Raw genomic sequence first — 16,415 nt, forward strand, 5'->3', positions numbered from 1 at the left:
AATGTAGGCTTGTCCTTGCAGCTGGCTGGGTGAGTGGACACACAGTCTTATCCGCAGCCTGAACACAGCCCCATGGTGAATGTGCAGATTCTAGATCTAAGAAAATTTCATATCTAAGCTGCATTCTCCAATGTGCTTTATAGCAGACGCACTGCCATTATTACAATTGGCTCTGTGTTTTTGTGTTTATTTACTTCATCAGTCAGCACCCTGGAGGAGAGCAGGAGAAAATTTGGGACCCAAAATACCTCTAAAATATGGGCTGAGAAACAAGTATATACACAAAATGGGCACTTGGGCAGTATAAGGAAACCTTGGGAGACTGAGGATATTAGTGTAGGACTTGGTGGTGAGCTTAGGCTGAGGTAGCTCATAATGGCTTATAACATATCCACAGCTGGTACATCAGACACAAGGATGCTCAGAAGCAGAGTTCCAGTTAGAGAGTTCCACCTTACAATAGGTGATATTCACTATTTGAAGTCTTTTTATTCTTTTGATAGAGAGCACGCGGGGCATGTGACGGGAGGAGGGGCAGAGGAAGAGGGAGAGGGAGAGAATCTCAAGCAGGCTCTCCACTGAGCATGGAGTCTGACATGGGGCTTAATTGCACAACCCATGAGATCATGACTTGAGCTGAAATCAAGAGTCAGACGCTTAACTGACTGAGCCATCCAGGCATCCCTGCTATTTGAGGCATTTTTAAACATTTGTGGAAAGATTATTGCTTTCATGGCATCTTTTATCTTCATATAGTGCTTCTTCACCAGGTCTGCAAATTAAGTTTCCCATAGGGCACAGGGTACTTCTGTGTTCATTCTCTTCTCTAGTTTGTAAGGATCAGGCCTCAGTAGCAAATCTAGATCGATTGCTTCAATTCTGACTTCTTTACATCAAGAGCCAAATAATTTCTGGGGCTCATGAGGCTACTGCAGAGAAAACACCTCATCTCTACCTCCAGTCATAAATTGGTTCTGAATTGAGAATGTCAGGAATTCTGCTCATGAGTGTGGATTTCAGAGACTCTAACTATAGTGTTTTATTTTTAAGATTTAATATTTATTTGAGAGAGAAAGAGAGTGTAAAAGAGAGTGAGCATGAGAAGAGTGAGGACAGGGGAGAAGCAGACTCCCTGCTAAGCAGGTAGCCTTATGTGGGGCTCAATCCCAGGACTCTGGGATCTTGATCTGAGCCAAAGGCAGACACTTAACTGACTGAGCCACCCAGGTGCCCCATAAATATACTTTAACCATATAAGGTTAGTGGAACAAAGAAAGAGGAATAACCGACCTTCTCCAGTAGTAACTATGTCACATTTTTAAGTGGAAGTAGAGGGCAAAACACAACCATCCTTATTATGAACCAAAGGCCAAGGAGGAACAATTTTAAGAATTTCACCATGGAACACTGTCATTAGGAATTTTGTTTGCTTAGTGACATATCAAGGAAAGAAAACTCTTTGGAAAGAAGTTTGATCTTGCAATCAGAGCATCATTGGGAAAGGTGAAAGCAAATGAAGGCATACATATTGAGAAAGAGGTGAAGTGAGATCGAATTCTTAAAAAAAAAATAGGACTAGGAGAAAGGGAAATATTTTAGTTGTTAATCAAGGACTTTGGGGAGCTCAAGAGAACAACTAAAATAAGTAAGATGGAAAGAACTTAACTGTAACTCCCCCAGTGAGAACCTACATGGAGAAGACTGGGAGAAACTATTGGGGCACTGGTGGGTCAGTTGGTTAAATGTCTGACTCCTAGTTTCAGCTCAGATCATGATATTAGGGCCATGATCTCAGGGTTGCAGGATGGAGCCCTGCAGCAGACTCTATTCTCAGCATGGAACCCGCTTGAGATTCTCTACCTCTCTGCTCCTCCCCCTGTTTGTGAACTCTTTCTCATAAATAAATAAATAAATAAATAAATAAATAAATAAATAAATACTCTTCTCATCCTTTTCCTTTTTTCACATTATAATTATTATTAATTTAAACTTTTTTATTATAGAAATTTTCTAACATACGCAAGAGTTCTCCCCCCAAATCCCAGTACCTGCTGGATTATTTTAGTTTCAGATATCATGTGATTTCTTCTGTATTATCTTAAAGAAATAAGGATTTTTTAAAAACCAAATTTTTAAAAATATTTTGTTTATTTATTCATGAGAGACACAGAGAGAGAGAGGCAGAAACATAGGCAGAGGGAGAAGCAGGCTCACTGAGGGAAGCCTGATACAGAACTCGATTCCATGACCCTGGGATCATGATCTAAGCCAAAGGCAGATGCTCAACCACTGAGCCACCCAGCTGCTCTAAAAAAAAAATTTAACCACAATATTATTTCTCTTTTTTTTAAACCACAATATTATTTCACATCTAAAAGTACTGATAACAACTCTTGGACCTAATAAATGTTTATAGCAAGGTAGCAGGATATAATATTAACATATTGAAGTCTATTGTTTTTTCATATACAAACAATGAATAAGTGGAATTTGAAGTAAAAGCATAATATTATCACATTAACGTCTGAAGACATGAAATATTCAGGTATCAATTAACAAAATGTGTATTAAATCTATATGAGAAAAACTATCAAAAATCCAATTAATAAAATCAAAGAACTAAATAAATGAAGACATATCTCATGTTCATGGGTAAGAATACTTAATATTGTCAATATCTTAGTTCCTTACAAGTTGGTCTATAGATTGAATATAATACTAATAAAAATCCTAGTAAGTTATATGATGGATGCTGACAAACTAATTCTAAAATATATATGGGGAGGCAAAGACTCAGAATAACCAATGCTATATTAAAAGAGAAGAACAAAGTTGGAGGACTGACACTACCCAACTTCAAGACTTATCTAAAGCTACTATATTAAGATAGAGTGGTATTAGTGAAAGAATAGAAAAATAGATCAATGGTAGAGAACGGAGAGCCCAGAAATAAATATCTATAGATATAATCAATTGATCATTGACAAAGGAGCAAAAGCAATACATAGGAGCAAAGATAGTCTCTTCAAAAATGGTGCTGGAAAAAAAATGGACATCTACATGAAAAAAAAAAGGAAAAGAAAGAAAAAAGATCTAGGCACAAATTTTACACCATTAACAAAAATTAGAGACCTAGATCAGAGACCTAACTGTAAAACACAATAATGTTAAACTCAGAAGATAACATAGGAGAAGACCTGGAGTCCTTGGGTATATTGATGCTTTTTTAAGATACAATACTAAGGCACAATCCACGAAAGAAATAACTGATAATCTCAATTCCATTAAAATTAGAATCTTCCCTGTGAAAGACAAGATCAAAATAATGAGAAGACAAGTCGCAGACTGGGAGAAACATTTGCAAATGACTCATCTTATAAAGAACTGTTTAAAATATATAAAGAAGTCTTAAATTCAACAATGGAAAAAAAACAATCCAACTTAAAAAAATGAGCAAAAGATTTGAACAGACACCTCACCAAAGAAGATATATGGGTGGCAAATAAGCATATGAAAAGATGCTGACATTATATGTCATCAGGGAAGTGCAAAGTAAAACAACAATAAGATACCACTATACATCTATTAGAATGGCTAAAGTCTGGAATAGGGACATCAAACGCTAGTAAGGATGTAGAGCAACAGAAATTCTTATTCATTGTTCATGGGAGTGCAAAATGGTATTGCTACTTTGGAAGACAGGTTGGCAATTTTTTACAAACTTAAAACTACTCTTATTGTATGACCCGGGGATTGGAGTTGAAAACTTATGTCCGCACAAAAACTTATGCAGGGATGCTAATAGCAGTTTTATTCATAATTGTCTAAATTTGGAAGACACTAAGATGTTCTTCAGTAAGTGAATGGACACATCTGGCACATCCAGACCATGGAATATTATTCAGTGCTAAAAATAAATGAGCTCGGGGATCCCTGGATGGCTCAGCAGTTAAGCATCTGCCTTCTGCCCAGGGCGTGGTCCTGGAGTCCCGGGATCGAGTCCCACATCAGGCTTCCTGCATGGAGCCTGCGTCTCTGCCTCTCTCTCTGTGTGTAAATGAATACAATCTTTAAAAAAATAAAAATAAAAATAAATGAGCTACCAAACCATGAAAAGACAGGGAGGAACATCACTAAGTGAAAGAAAATAATATGAAAAGTCTACATACTATATGATTCCAACTATATGACATCTGGAAAAAGAAAACAATGAAGATAAAAAGATCAGTTGTTGCCAGGGTTGGGTGTAGGGGGTGGGAAGATGACTTTGCAGAGCACAGAGGCTTTTTAGGACACTGAAAATGTTCTGTATGATATTATAATGATGGGTATATGTTATTATACATTTTTCTAAACCCGTAGGATGTACGACACCACAAGTGAATCTTATGGACTTTGGGTGATTATTATGTGCCAATGTAGGTTTAGTTTTTGGTAAAAAAATGTACCATTCTCATGAGTGATGCCAGTAATGGGGAGACTATGCATGTGTGGGCAAGGAGTATGAGGGAAATCTCTGTTCTTCAACTTAATTTTTTTTTTAAGATTTTAATTTTATTTATTCATGAGAGACAGAGAGAGAGAGAGAGAGGCAGAGACACAGGCAGAGGGAGAAGCAGGCTCCATGCAGGGAGCCCGACATGGTACTGGATCCCGGGTCTCCAGGATTCCACCCTGGACTGAAGGCGGCACCAAAACGGCTGAGCCACCCGGGCTGCCCTTCATCTTAATTTTTTTGTAAACATAAAACTACTCCCCCCCCCCAAAAAAAAATAAAACAAAAAAAAACAAAACTACTCCCCAAATTGTCTTTAAAAATATTAATAATAACTCCTTCATATTGTATGTATGCATATATATGTATATAAATCTTGTGGAAATGCTGCACTGGTGTTTACAGAAAAAATTGGACAACATAAAAGGACTGGAAGATTAGCGAAAAACGCACTAAACATTGATAAGTTTGAAGGTGATACAATCATTTTAATTGGCAAAGCTCCTATGGCTATGATTTGGGGAAAGATGTCAGGAAATTTATAAGGTTAGGACTCTGAACAAGGATTTAGGAAAGATAAGATACCATAAAAGGAGCCCAGTAGTTTAAAAGATAACGCTCAAGCCAGGTTAGCTGCTAGGCTGATGGAAGGTAAATTATAGCTAGAATTTTCCAACCTAGAATGAAGAGGATGACTGGATATGTTTTTTTTTTGTTTTTTTGGTTTTTAATTTTTTTTTAATTTTTTATTTTTATTTTTATTTTATTTTATTTTTTTATTTATTTATTTTTTGGATATGTTTGAACAGTGAACACATTTCATTAATCCAGAACTCATTGATCTTGTACTGGGGACCCTAGAACAATTAATTGTCTTGTCTGAAAAGAAGAAGAGGTCAGGAGCTCTAATTCAGCTATCAGTACTACCCAGGAGAAAAAAATACGAAGCTCTGTGATCTTGTAGGATTCATAGAAGAACAGAAGGGAATGGAACACGAGAGGATTATCAAACTGCTGTAAGAAAGGACGTATCTGAAGGAATAGTTCTATCACTGATTATGTGGGAAAAATGTATTCAAGGACTGGAAAGTCCAAAAGCCAAGGAAAGGCAAGGTTTCAGGGAAAAACACATGAGAAAAAAAAAAAAAAAACATAAAGCAGTAATCAAAGAGAAATAAAAAATTCATTTGAAAAAAATTTTATTGTGGAAGTTTTCAGCTCTCATAAAAGTAGAGAGAATAATACAATATTCCCATCATGCAGCCTCAATAAACCATACAATTTTTGCCATTCTTGTTTTAACTATTCCCTCACATGATTTTATGGTGGAGTATGTTAAAGGTCCAGATGTTTATCATTTCATTAATAAATAATTAAGAGGTTTTCAACAACAACAACAAAAAGAGGTTTTCAACATACGGGGGTGGGGGTGGGGGTGGGCGGGGAACCAATAAAGCCATGGGTAAAACTGGAGGACTGGACTAGAGGTGTCCTCAGTGCACATTTCATAGTTTTAAAAGAAGATAGTATTTTAAATATTACGTTCTTATGGTGAGATAGTATATTCAAATGAATTTCCTCATTGGTGTAGGAAACACAATGTGACAATGAATGGACAATTTCTCCATTGTGGGTTTAAATTCACTGGTAATGGCCTTTGGACCACATGCCCAGATAGACATCTGTGTTGGTCAGCCTGATATCAAAATATTTTACCTGTAACTTTGTATTTTCTTCACATGCCTGCTTTTCCCGATGATAAAACTCTCAGCAATGTTCTGTGGATCCTAACAAATATATAGACTTGGGTTGTACTATTTACAAAAATGGGGACAGATAATTTTGAGTGGGATGATGCTCTAGTGGCACAGGAATTTCTGGCTTGTTTTTTCTTAACTTATTAGAGAAAGTCTGGTGCTGTGATTCTCAGGCATCCTGTTCTTTGGCACACCAAAATGAATTTGTGGCTGGATTAATTTAACTTTGTACTTACTGAAGAAGCGATGGTCATCTCAGTGCTGCAAAGATGGCCCAAAGTACCACAGCTGCTGAAGGAAATCTGGCCCCATCAGAATGAGACCAAACCAACAAAATCAGAAAGCAGGAAAAAAATGAATGTAGTTTACAAGGAGAAAGGGAATTTGATTTGGAACTTTAGTTGCTTCCTCTTACAACTTAATAAATAATTAATATTCAAATTTGGGATGTTTGTTATTTTATGGCTTTTCATAAGTGACTTTTCATCCTTTGGGGTGAAGTGGAGTTAAGGCAAATTTATAAGTTCTTATCTCTTCTCAAGGGCTTGGGGGCAACAATAAGCCCACTCAACACACTGGTTCCAGGAGGATTGAAAAAGAAGCATTCTCTTGAACATGGGAGCAGGACTGCTTAGACACCATGCTGGTTTCCTCTCTGGAGACAGCCTAATAGCCTTGGCAGTCGAATCCAACAGGTTTCAGATGGGGAGTGCTCTTGCTACTTACTATCCCTACATTTCACAGTGGTCTATGCAGGAGAGAGCTTCTATCTATACATCTGACCTTTTGGAAGTGCCATGAGGGAGCTTCCTTGGAACAGGAATGTTCAGTGGGTGATCCTGCTATCGTATCAAAAATTGATACAGACAATCGTATCAGTTGGGCAACACCTTACTGGAGTGAGTTTCCAGCTCAGGAACAGAGAAGGTTGAAACTTTTGTCTCTTTCTTTGATCATTGCCGTCTAAGTAAGACCTGAAAGTTGAAGGGTAGGTAGATCCCTAACATTCTTCTCTTCCTTTTCCTGCTGTGTCTTTGTAGAATACAACAGCTAAGTGCATGGATGTGGAGTCTGCCCTGCAGACTTAACTCAGGACTTACCTGCAAGTCTTACCTCAGGATCTGTGTCTTTGAAAGTGCTCTCCTCACCTTCCTTGTAGATCTTGGGTGAGCTGGGAGACCTCTGGTCTAAGCCAGGCTCTCAGATGTAGCTCACCAAAAGCATAAAGCTTGCTTACAATGTTCTTGCTCAGCTATTTGGGGTTTTTTGGGGTGTGTGTATATATCATCCTTTTGTTAAGATGATGGATGGGAGGAACTGAGGTTAAATTGCTGAGTCCTAACAGAACAATTCCATATTCACAGGGCTATAAACCTAATTGTAAGAGTAAGTTTTGTTGGAATTCAATACTACTTCAATCTTAAATTGCTGACGACCAATTGATTCTGCTTTTTCTTAATTTAACATTTCTGAAGATTATAGTGAGTTAACAGACAAGGTTCAAAGTAGAGATAGGAAGACATTTTTGTTTTTTTTTAAAAAAAATTCTTTAATTAACATTTACAAATTGTGTATTGTTTATACTCCCTCAATTGTGGAGTCCAAATGTCTGGAAAAAACAATTTTTGTAGAGAGAATATGGAGTGAGTATATATTGTCGATTTTTTGAAAATTGTCAATTTTTTCAGGAATTTTGTTAAGGAATCTGAGGACCTTGAAGAGCCTTTCTGATAGCTGCTATAATACAATGTTCTCTTGTTCTCTGTTACAACTTCAGCTGAGGTTTATAGGTTCTGATACTATCTTGAGTTAACAATTTTTCCCCTACCTAGTGCCTTAGTCTGTCTGGGCTGGTTTTTCCTTTTGTTTTTGTTGTGGGCTTTTTGTTGTTGTTGTTGTTTTCTGTTTTTGTTTTGTTTTCATTTATTTCTCATAGTTCTGTAGTCTGGGGAGCCCAAAATCAAGGTGCTAGCAGACTTAGTGTCTCATGAGAATCCTCTTCCTGGTTCATAGTTATTTTTAAGCTGTGTCCTCACATGATAGAAGGGGCAAGGGAACTTTTGGGGGCTTAAAAAAATTTTTTTAATAAGCCCACCAGTCCCTAATCGCCTCCCAAAGGCCCTATCTCCAAATATTATCATGCTAAGGATTAGGTTTCAACTTATGAATTTGAGGGGGACATATACATTCAACTGGAGCTTAGAAATGAGAATGGATTATTACCTACTCATGTCTTCTAACTGGATAATGCAATTATTTGCATATCCATACTTAGTCTAAGTTAACAAAGAAACATTCTTGGATCTAATGTAATTAGAACAACAACAAAAAAATGCCATTGAAAAGCTCTCTTGTGAATTTGTTGTTTTTTCCCCACAGTCATGCAGGACATTTTTACAGAACTAAAATCACATTGTCCTAGGACATCCCTTAAAACTTGTGAGGCTGGATTAAAATGAATATGTAGCCACTTATTGTTGACTGAAACTTTATTTGAAGTGAGACATTGGGGTTGTGTGTAATGTATGCTTGTATGCACATTCTCCAACTTACATAGTCTTCAAAGGGTCCCAGGGTAGCTTTAAACTTTTAATTTAAAACTTTAACTTAAAAAAAAAATAAAAATAAAACTTTAACTTTAGATATGACATAATCATCATAAAATAACATTTCAAAGCAAATTGAATTTCGTCTCCACAGGTGATTAGGGACTTTAACTCTGTTGGCCATAGGGCATGATTTCCTTTCTTATCTAACAGACCCATGTTATTTGTCATGGAATTCATTATGTAATTTAGTTGCCTTAAGCATTAATAAAATTAATCTTAGGTGCTGCTTAAGGAATGTTTTCAGCATGCCTATAAATTACTAAATTTTCAACGTACATAGACCCTAAAAGATATGGATGAAATGGGGAATGGATTAGACTACAATGAGGCTTATAATTTTATTTCTGAATAATAGCATTTCCTAGTCTTTAGGCAAACTTTCTCACTTGCGATTCCTGGGATCATCTAAATAAACAATCTGTGGCTGAGTCCTTGTCTCAGGCTGTGCTTTTGAGGTATCTCACATTGAGATATCATCCAACAAAGTCTGCCTCAAAAGATGGATTTTTAAAATAGATTTAAGAGACACTAGAGGCATTTCTGTCAAAACCTGCTTGTCATTTACATACTTCATTTCAGAAAAATATTTTCAAGATTATTCAACTTCACCTTTTTGAGAACTCTGCTTTCTCTCCTTCTATGTTCCTTTCCCTCACTAGAAAAAAAAAAGTGTAGAAATCAGGGGAAGGTAAAGGGCATGGTGCCTTTCTTTGTTAGTTCATATAAAAATTTTATAACTTAACAGGGAAGTGATAGGGCAAAATGTATTTTAGCTAATGAGATCAGAATCATTAGTTTTTAAGACATAGAATAGAAATTATATCCTGAGAAGAATGTTAATTTATAATGTGGACACTTAATAGGAAATCAAAGAAATAACGTTTTTTCAGATCTTTGATTGCTGGAGATTTTTACTTAAATAGCCTGCAGCTTAGAGTGGCAGTTTTCCACTTTGTCCTACCTGCCCTTGCCTCCAGAGCTCATACTTCCCTTTATCTCTGAAGCTTCCCTCTCGGTTGGGGGAAGCCAGTGTGGCCAGCTTGACTTACTTTACCTTGTGAAAAGTTGACAGAGATGAAACAAAACCAAAAGCCAGTCGGTGAAAAAAACCAATGGGTTTCTCAAGCCTGACTCTTCCAATATGTGCAAGACAGAAGAGGGGAGCAATGGACTGAAGCTTGTTAATTCTTTTTTTTAACCTTTTAAAATTAATAAATAATTGACATGTAACATTATTCCTTGAAGAGGTACTCTATACATGGAAAGGGATGATGATGTGCTGCCAAGAGAAAGCTGGGGACAAAAGGGAAAGAAGAGGTTGAGTTAGGAATTGAGGGCTATCCACTTGGAACCCTTTTAACTCCTGAGGTTTTAGCTGTGAAGCCATTGAACTTCAATGGCGTAGGGCTGACATGGCTAGTTTAGAGGCACAAGAAAGATTTGCTTTCTTCCCACCCCATAAAGCTTTGGGATTCTACAGTGAACAAATGCCTAAATAAAAAGTGGAGTTTGGTATGTGTTTGCTGGGGCAAGGCCAGCAAATGGCATGCAATGCAAGTGCAAAGGAATCTCCCTTCTCTCTGCTTATCCCTGGATGAGAGACCTTCTTATGTACCCCTGGGCGTCAAGGATCAACAATCCAGAGATAAGTGCTCCCCTGGGAAAACAGTGATAACTGTTTCCCAATTTTCCCACTTCAGAGCACTGAAGCAACACACCTTGTAGGATAGAAGAAGGAAGAGATCCTCATTCATGCCACATGTTTCTGTACATGAGTTATTTAAATAAAATTATGCAAATTCTCTCATTTCCCTAGTTTGCAATGACTTTTATTTTATCTTGACACCATAATGAAGAGCAGTGTAAAGAACATGGACTTAAGGGTTATGTCTTTGGTTTATGGCCCTGTGTTCCAGAGACCTAAGACACTGCAGAGGTGGAAAAAAATACCAGGTATTGGGTAGTGCATTTTTGGAGGAGTTAATCCTGTCTAAGTGTTTTTCATGGAATTTAACTTCCCTGTGAAGTTTTTGAACTCTCATTTCTCTGTGGAATCTACCAATGGGAGGGGTACATATTGTTCAAATTATGGGCATTTTTGTGCTAATGTGACTTTTTTGGGGTAGGAGAAGCTAAGATGTGTTAAAAGATAAACTGAGGTACATTAAAATTTTCAAGAGTTTCTTTGAGTATGCATCCATTCAAACTGGGCAGCGCTAAACTGAAAGTGTTTAGTAGGGGTACTCCACCAACAGGAACTAAGAAGTTTTTATAGAAAAGATATGGATGTGAACCCAGGAAATTGTTTATTGACTATGAACTTAAGTGATTGCCTTACACGGGATAGTCTAGGTGGCTAGAGGCATTTGGCTCTAAGCAAGAGCACTGGCTCTTGCTTATATGTGGTTTCCTTGCTACCAAGCAAGCTACCAAGGTGTTAGAGTCACCCCGGCCTGATGGTCTCCTTATTTAATAACTTTAACAGATGGATTTATGATGAGCTTGACAATAGAATAGGGGGTGAATTTTTGATGCAGGACATTGTATGGCCTTTAAGTAAACTTAATTACAGCCCTGCCCTGGTCCATTTCAGAAGTGTGGGGGCAAAATATACAACCCCACTCTCACTGGCCTCAGAGGGGGATAAATATTGATGGAGAGGCCAAGTGAAAGAGACAATGGGTTGACTTAAGAATTTCTTGTTAAGCCCAATGGTTGAGAGAGAACTTGGCAGGGTGGGACTCCAGTAAGTTAGGAAAGGGAACTCTCAGCATCTCTCCTCAACCTAGGAACATCTCCCTTCTTGATCTTCTGAGCCCACAGTCTCCTTTTTCCTTCTGAACAATGAGGAACTCTAAAATGATTGGTTAGATTCTGAAACGCAGTCTAATGGGTTCTAATTGGTCACATTCACTAGTGGCTGAGATTACTATGCTATACAAGGTTACCTGGCCTGGGATGCTCTTCTCTTCAAATCTTTCCTTCCATGTGCCAGATGGGCAAGCTAAGGCAGGGCATACTCACTATAATGGACTGAACCATCTTGTTTTTCGCTTTACTTCCTCTTACCTGCGTGTTACATCTTGCAGGAAGAACTTTTGATTCACTGGCCACCAGATTTTAAGACTGGGATTAAGGGAAAATCAAGAATGTTTCTTTGGGCCTAATGCCTTAAATTCTGGGTTCCATTCCAACTTCATCGGCGAACCTGGCACTAAGGGTTATTGTTACCAGCTAATAAAAGAATGCCTTAATTTTTAACTGATATTCATTCATCTTTGTGTGAATTCTCCCTCAGGAATGTCAGAAAGAACAGTTATTATTGACAGTACAGGATTTTCATGTTTTGGAAACCCTGGCTGTTAGGATGACTGGTTTGCCTATCAGTAAGGAATTTCCTGAGGAACAGGACTTTCAGTGCTAAAACCAGGAAAGTCCTTGACAGGCCAACATGAGTTAATCACCCTGCTGAAACAGCATCTCAAACCATTAAACCTCAGACATAAATTTAACTACTATTAGTTGTGCAACCTTAGATATGTTATCAACTTTATCTGAGCCTTCAATTTCTCGGTTGTAGAAGGGTTTTTATGAATATTAAATTATACTAAATTAAATTTCCTAGACTATTTCCTGGTCTGTCATAGACGCCATGTTAATATGTGTTTCTATTTTTTTTTAACTTTTATTAATGCAGCAGAAGATAAAATGATATTCTGAGGAAAAAAAAACACAAAACAGGAAAAATTGAAGTGCTTTTCTGATTTAAAGAATTGGAAAGGCTTTCTGAGTCTCCTTTTCTTCTCAGCTTTCCAACCTAATGGTAAGTAGCATCAGGATTGGACAATGAAACAGTGAACGTATTCCATTCCTATAATAAAGTAGGGGCCACGTATTTAAATGACTGCAGAGGCTATGTGGGAAACATGAATGAATGAAATGGGATGAATGGGGCTTGTGGCAAACAGATCGTGGCCCTGTGGGAAGGAGAGCCCAAAATGTGTCAGATCTTACCAGTTTTCTCTAGAGAAGCCATGTATATAATTTTTTTAAAAAGAGATTTTATTTATTTATTCATGAGAGACACAGGGAGAGAAGCAGAGACACAGGCAGAGGGAGAAGCAGGCTCCATGCACGGAGCCCGATGTGGGACTCGATCCCGGGTCTCCAGGATCAAGCCCTGGGCTGAAGGTGGCGCTAAGCCGCTGAGCCACCCGGGCTGCCCTATAATTTTTAATTGTGAAATATGCTTATTTGAATATGTTGACATCCAGTTTAGGACTTTTAAAACAATGTATTAGCCAATCGAAAACATCCCAAGGACCTTTAATCCTCTCATTGAATTGTCTTACTGGGGAAGAGAGTGCAATTGGATGTCACAAAAAGACAACTGAAGAAAGTCTATTCTACCCAAATGGAATAATCATTATTATTAAAAGGAAACCAAGGTAACTAAATGATGATTGAAACAGAAAAAAAAAAAAAGAAAAAAAAAAGGAAAGAAAAGACAGGGAATTGTCAGGCTTTGAATCTGGGTTATCTTGTAAATCTAGCAACTCAAGACTAAACCTGTGGGGTTGCAAAATTATAAAGGTAGGACCTGCTAACAAAGCTTCATGATATTCTTGCAAGCATTACCTGACAGATTTCAAAACAGTTTGAATATTAGTCATCACAGATATGCCTGCCAAAAAGGGTAGTGTGTTAAAAGAACATCTGCAGCCCACATAAATACCCCCTGCTGAGTTAAACTCAGAGAGGAAATCGCCTTCAAAAGTTGCAGAAAGCAAAGAAGCTGAAACAGCAGTTTCACAGTAAGTGGTTGATAGGCTTTCCTGTGGGTGAAACTGTTATGAGGAGTTAGTTAGCTCCCAATATATTACATGTTTGACCTTTAGCTTTTGGTGACAAGATCTTTTGAGGATATATTTGGACTCCTCCTACTCAAGGAATGGTGTACACCATAAATTGAATACCAATTCTGTCAAGTATGGGGATACTAAATGATTAATACTCCTGAGTTAAAATAATACCATGAAATGAAAAAAAAAAAAAAAACCAAAAACAAAACCTCACTTAACCCTTGAATGTACCTAATTGCCTTATAGAACCAATAAGGCAAACAAATCATAACAGTTGCTAAAAAACAGCATAGCATAGTATTGTCTTGAATGTTTTCAAACAGCATAAAAATATAAATTCAAACAGAACCAGCCTGCCAAATGGAAGGTGATCTGAAGAATCATCGCTGGTACTGTCTGAGCCTTGTGCTTTCTGAAGCCTTCACAGCTGATGGCAGACTGTTCCTTAGTGACCTAACCACATTGTTTTGCCACAGGACAGAGGAGGTTTGTGATTTGCAGCACATTTCTGTGGATCCTGAATGTCTGGGCTAGAAACTATAGAGAAATCCATGTATGTGGTACTACTGAGGATGGTGGTATAGTTTCTTCCATCAGAGATCAGTGTTTAGTGTCTCTTCTTTTTTGACTCAACATATCCAAACAGCACAGCTGTAGAGATGGGAACAGGATTTTCTTTCGGTCTTTTGCTTACATTTATTCTTGTTAAAAGGGAAACAATTGATTCAGAGTTTAAATGCTGTGCTTGTGACTACCAGTTACATAAAGCCAGAGAAAGAAAGAAAGAAAGAAAGAAAGAAAGAAAGAAAGAAAGAAAGAAAGAAAGAAAGAGAGAGAGACAAAGAATCATATCCTAAACTCCTTCTTGCTTCTCAATTTAAAAGAAAATTCCTGTGAAATATCTTTAGGTCAAATCAGAGCTGTCAATCAATCCCTATCACATTGGTAGACCTTGGCTGAAGAGGAGAAATCTGGCCTGTGAGTGAGTGAGGGTAGGACTCGGGAATCAGCCTCTTGAACTTAGAAAACGTTGCTGATGAAAGGTGATCTGTTTGACTCTTCATCTACGATTCACCAGTTATCCAGCTTAAAGAGCTCTGCTCCTTTGAGACAGTGAGAATCATGATTCGAGATCTCGGGAAGATGACTCGCAGGGCTGTCCAACGTGAAAGATAATTTCGTGGAAATGAATCATTGAAAGACATAAGAGTCCCTGATGAAACTACACCCTGGAGTTTGAAAAGAGCCAGGGCTGCTTTAAGAGAGAAACAGGAAGTTGTAACTAGAAGCCATCTGAATACTAAGCCAAGGCAGACGCTCATGAAGTAGCAACTTCGGTGGCAGGGCTTATTCTGAAATCTCCAGGCGGCCAGCCCATCTCAGCCCATCTGCAGATCCTGATGAAATAGCCCATATCCAGGGTTTTGGCTTCAGGGGTCCCAAGAAGACCCGAGAATGGAGAGACAGCAAAGGTTTATGTCAGAGAAGGATGAGTATCGGTTTCAACACCAGGGAGCAGTGGAGCTGCTGGTCTTTAATTTTTTGCTCATCCTTACCATTTTGACAATCTGGTTATTTAAGAATCATCGATTTCGCTTCTTGCATGAAACCGGAGGAGCCATGGTGTACGGTGAGTGCAGAAATCGCAGGATTGATGTGAAACTTGTTGCTTGGTCGCAATTAGAGACTTGTGCTCAGATGGCAAAGTACTGAAACTGGAGAAAATGTGCTGATTGAAATGTCATTAGCTTGATGAAAGGTGCCGCAGCATAATGAATGCTCATCTCTCTCCAGATGAGCTGCCGAAAATTTGCCCTGTCACAGGAGTAAGTGTCACAGTCATGTTATGTTCTCACGCCGCACAGAACGCGAGCCTGTTGACAGATGCAGGGCCATTGTCATGTGGGGAGCCAAAGGGAGCAAACTGTTTGTTTCTGTAATGATAGATATTGGGAAGTCATGGCTCCTCAGTCACAAAGAACAGCCCGTCTTTCACAGGAGGGACTGAGAAGCACTATAAAGTCCTAGAAATGACATCTTTTAAAAAATGTACGGAGTAAATCCTCTTTTTGTCACCTAGTTTCAAGGAGGAGATGTGCAGAAACATACCCCACCCCTCCTATTGGGATAATTGTACCCAAATCCATTTTAATTACATGGGCAATGTTTTCTTTTCTCATATGAGAGTTTCTTTCTGCAATACTTCTCATTTCTTAGGCTGATTTCAGACTTTCTAACTTGTAATTCTTGCCATTTTAATATTATGTGCGATGTGTCTTTTTTGGGAGGAGAGGGGGCAAGACGTGGAAAAGCATTTTACAATTTAAACTCCCAAAGTGTTACTCCTTCTGTGCAATTTACCATGTCATGCCTTTCAAAAAGTTGAATAAAACGTGACAGAGATTATCTGTACTGTACTCTCATCTTTGAAAGTAAAACGCAAGGCACTAGTAGTTTTAAAACAAATTCAGCTTGATAATAGGAATTTTGAACACAACGAAAACAGTGAAGCATTGCTGTAATTCATTGCAAAAAATGTACTTCTATATTTTATTTCCCTCATTTTGAAGTCTTGAAACTGTTTCTGTCCCTGAGGTTCAGGAAACAGGATCAATGAACATTTTACATGCAAACCATGTGACGTCCTGATGATAACGATGTACAGTCATGATTTGAGACCATGAGAAATTCT

The 16,415-nt window shown here is 38.0% G+C and overlaps 1 protein-coding gene across 10 annotated transcripts in view; it reads left to right on the forward strand.

Moving 5' to 3' along the window:
• Positions 1 to 16,415, forward strand: part of SLC9A9 (solute carrier family 9 member A9) — a 655,912-nt gene that overhangs the window by 104,159 nt on the left and 535,338 nt on the right. For 8 of the 10 annotated variants that reach the window (XM_072792384.1, XM_072792386.1, XM_072792387.1 and 5 more), the window contains 2 exons: positions 12,559 to 12,684; positions 14,632 to 15,353. The exons of 1 other annotated variant lie outside the window; for it this stretch is intronic. In XM_072792384.1, the coding sequence (XP_072648485.1) occupies positions 15,179 to 15,353 (175 nt within the window). In that variant the 5' untranslated portion in view covers positions 12,559 to 12,684; positions 14,632 to 15,178. The remainder of the gene's footprint in view (positions 1 to 12,558; positions 12,685 to 14,631; positions 15,354 to 16,415) is intronic. One more of the 10 variants, XM_072792391.1, reaches the window with a different exon arrangement.

Source organism: Canis lupus, chromosome 22 (assembly GCF_048164855.1).
Source record: "Canis lupus baileyi chromosome 22, mCanLup2.hap1, whole genome shotgun sequence".
Lineage (NCBI taxonomy): Eukaryota > Metazoa > Chordata > Mammalia > Carnivora > Canidae > Canis > Canis lupus.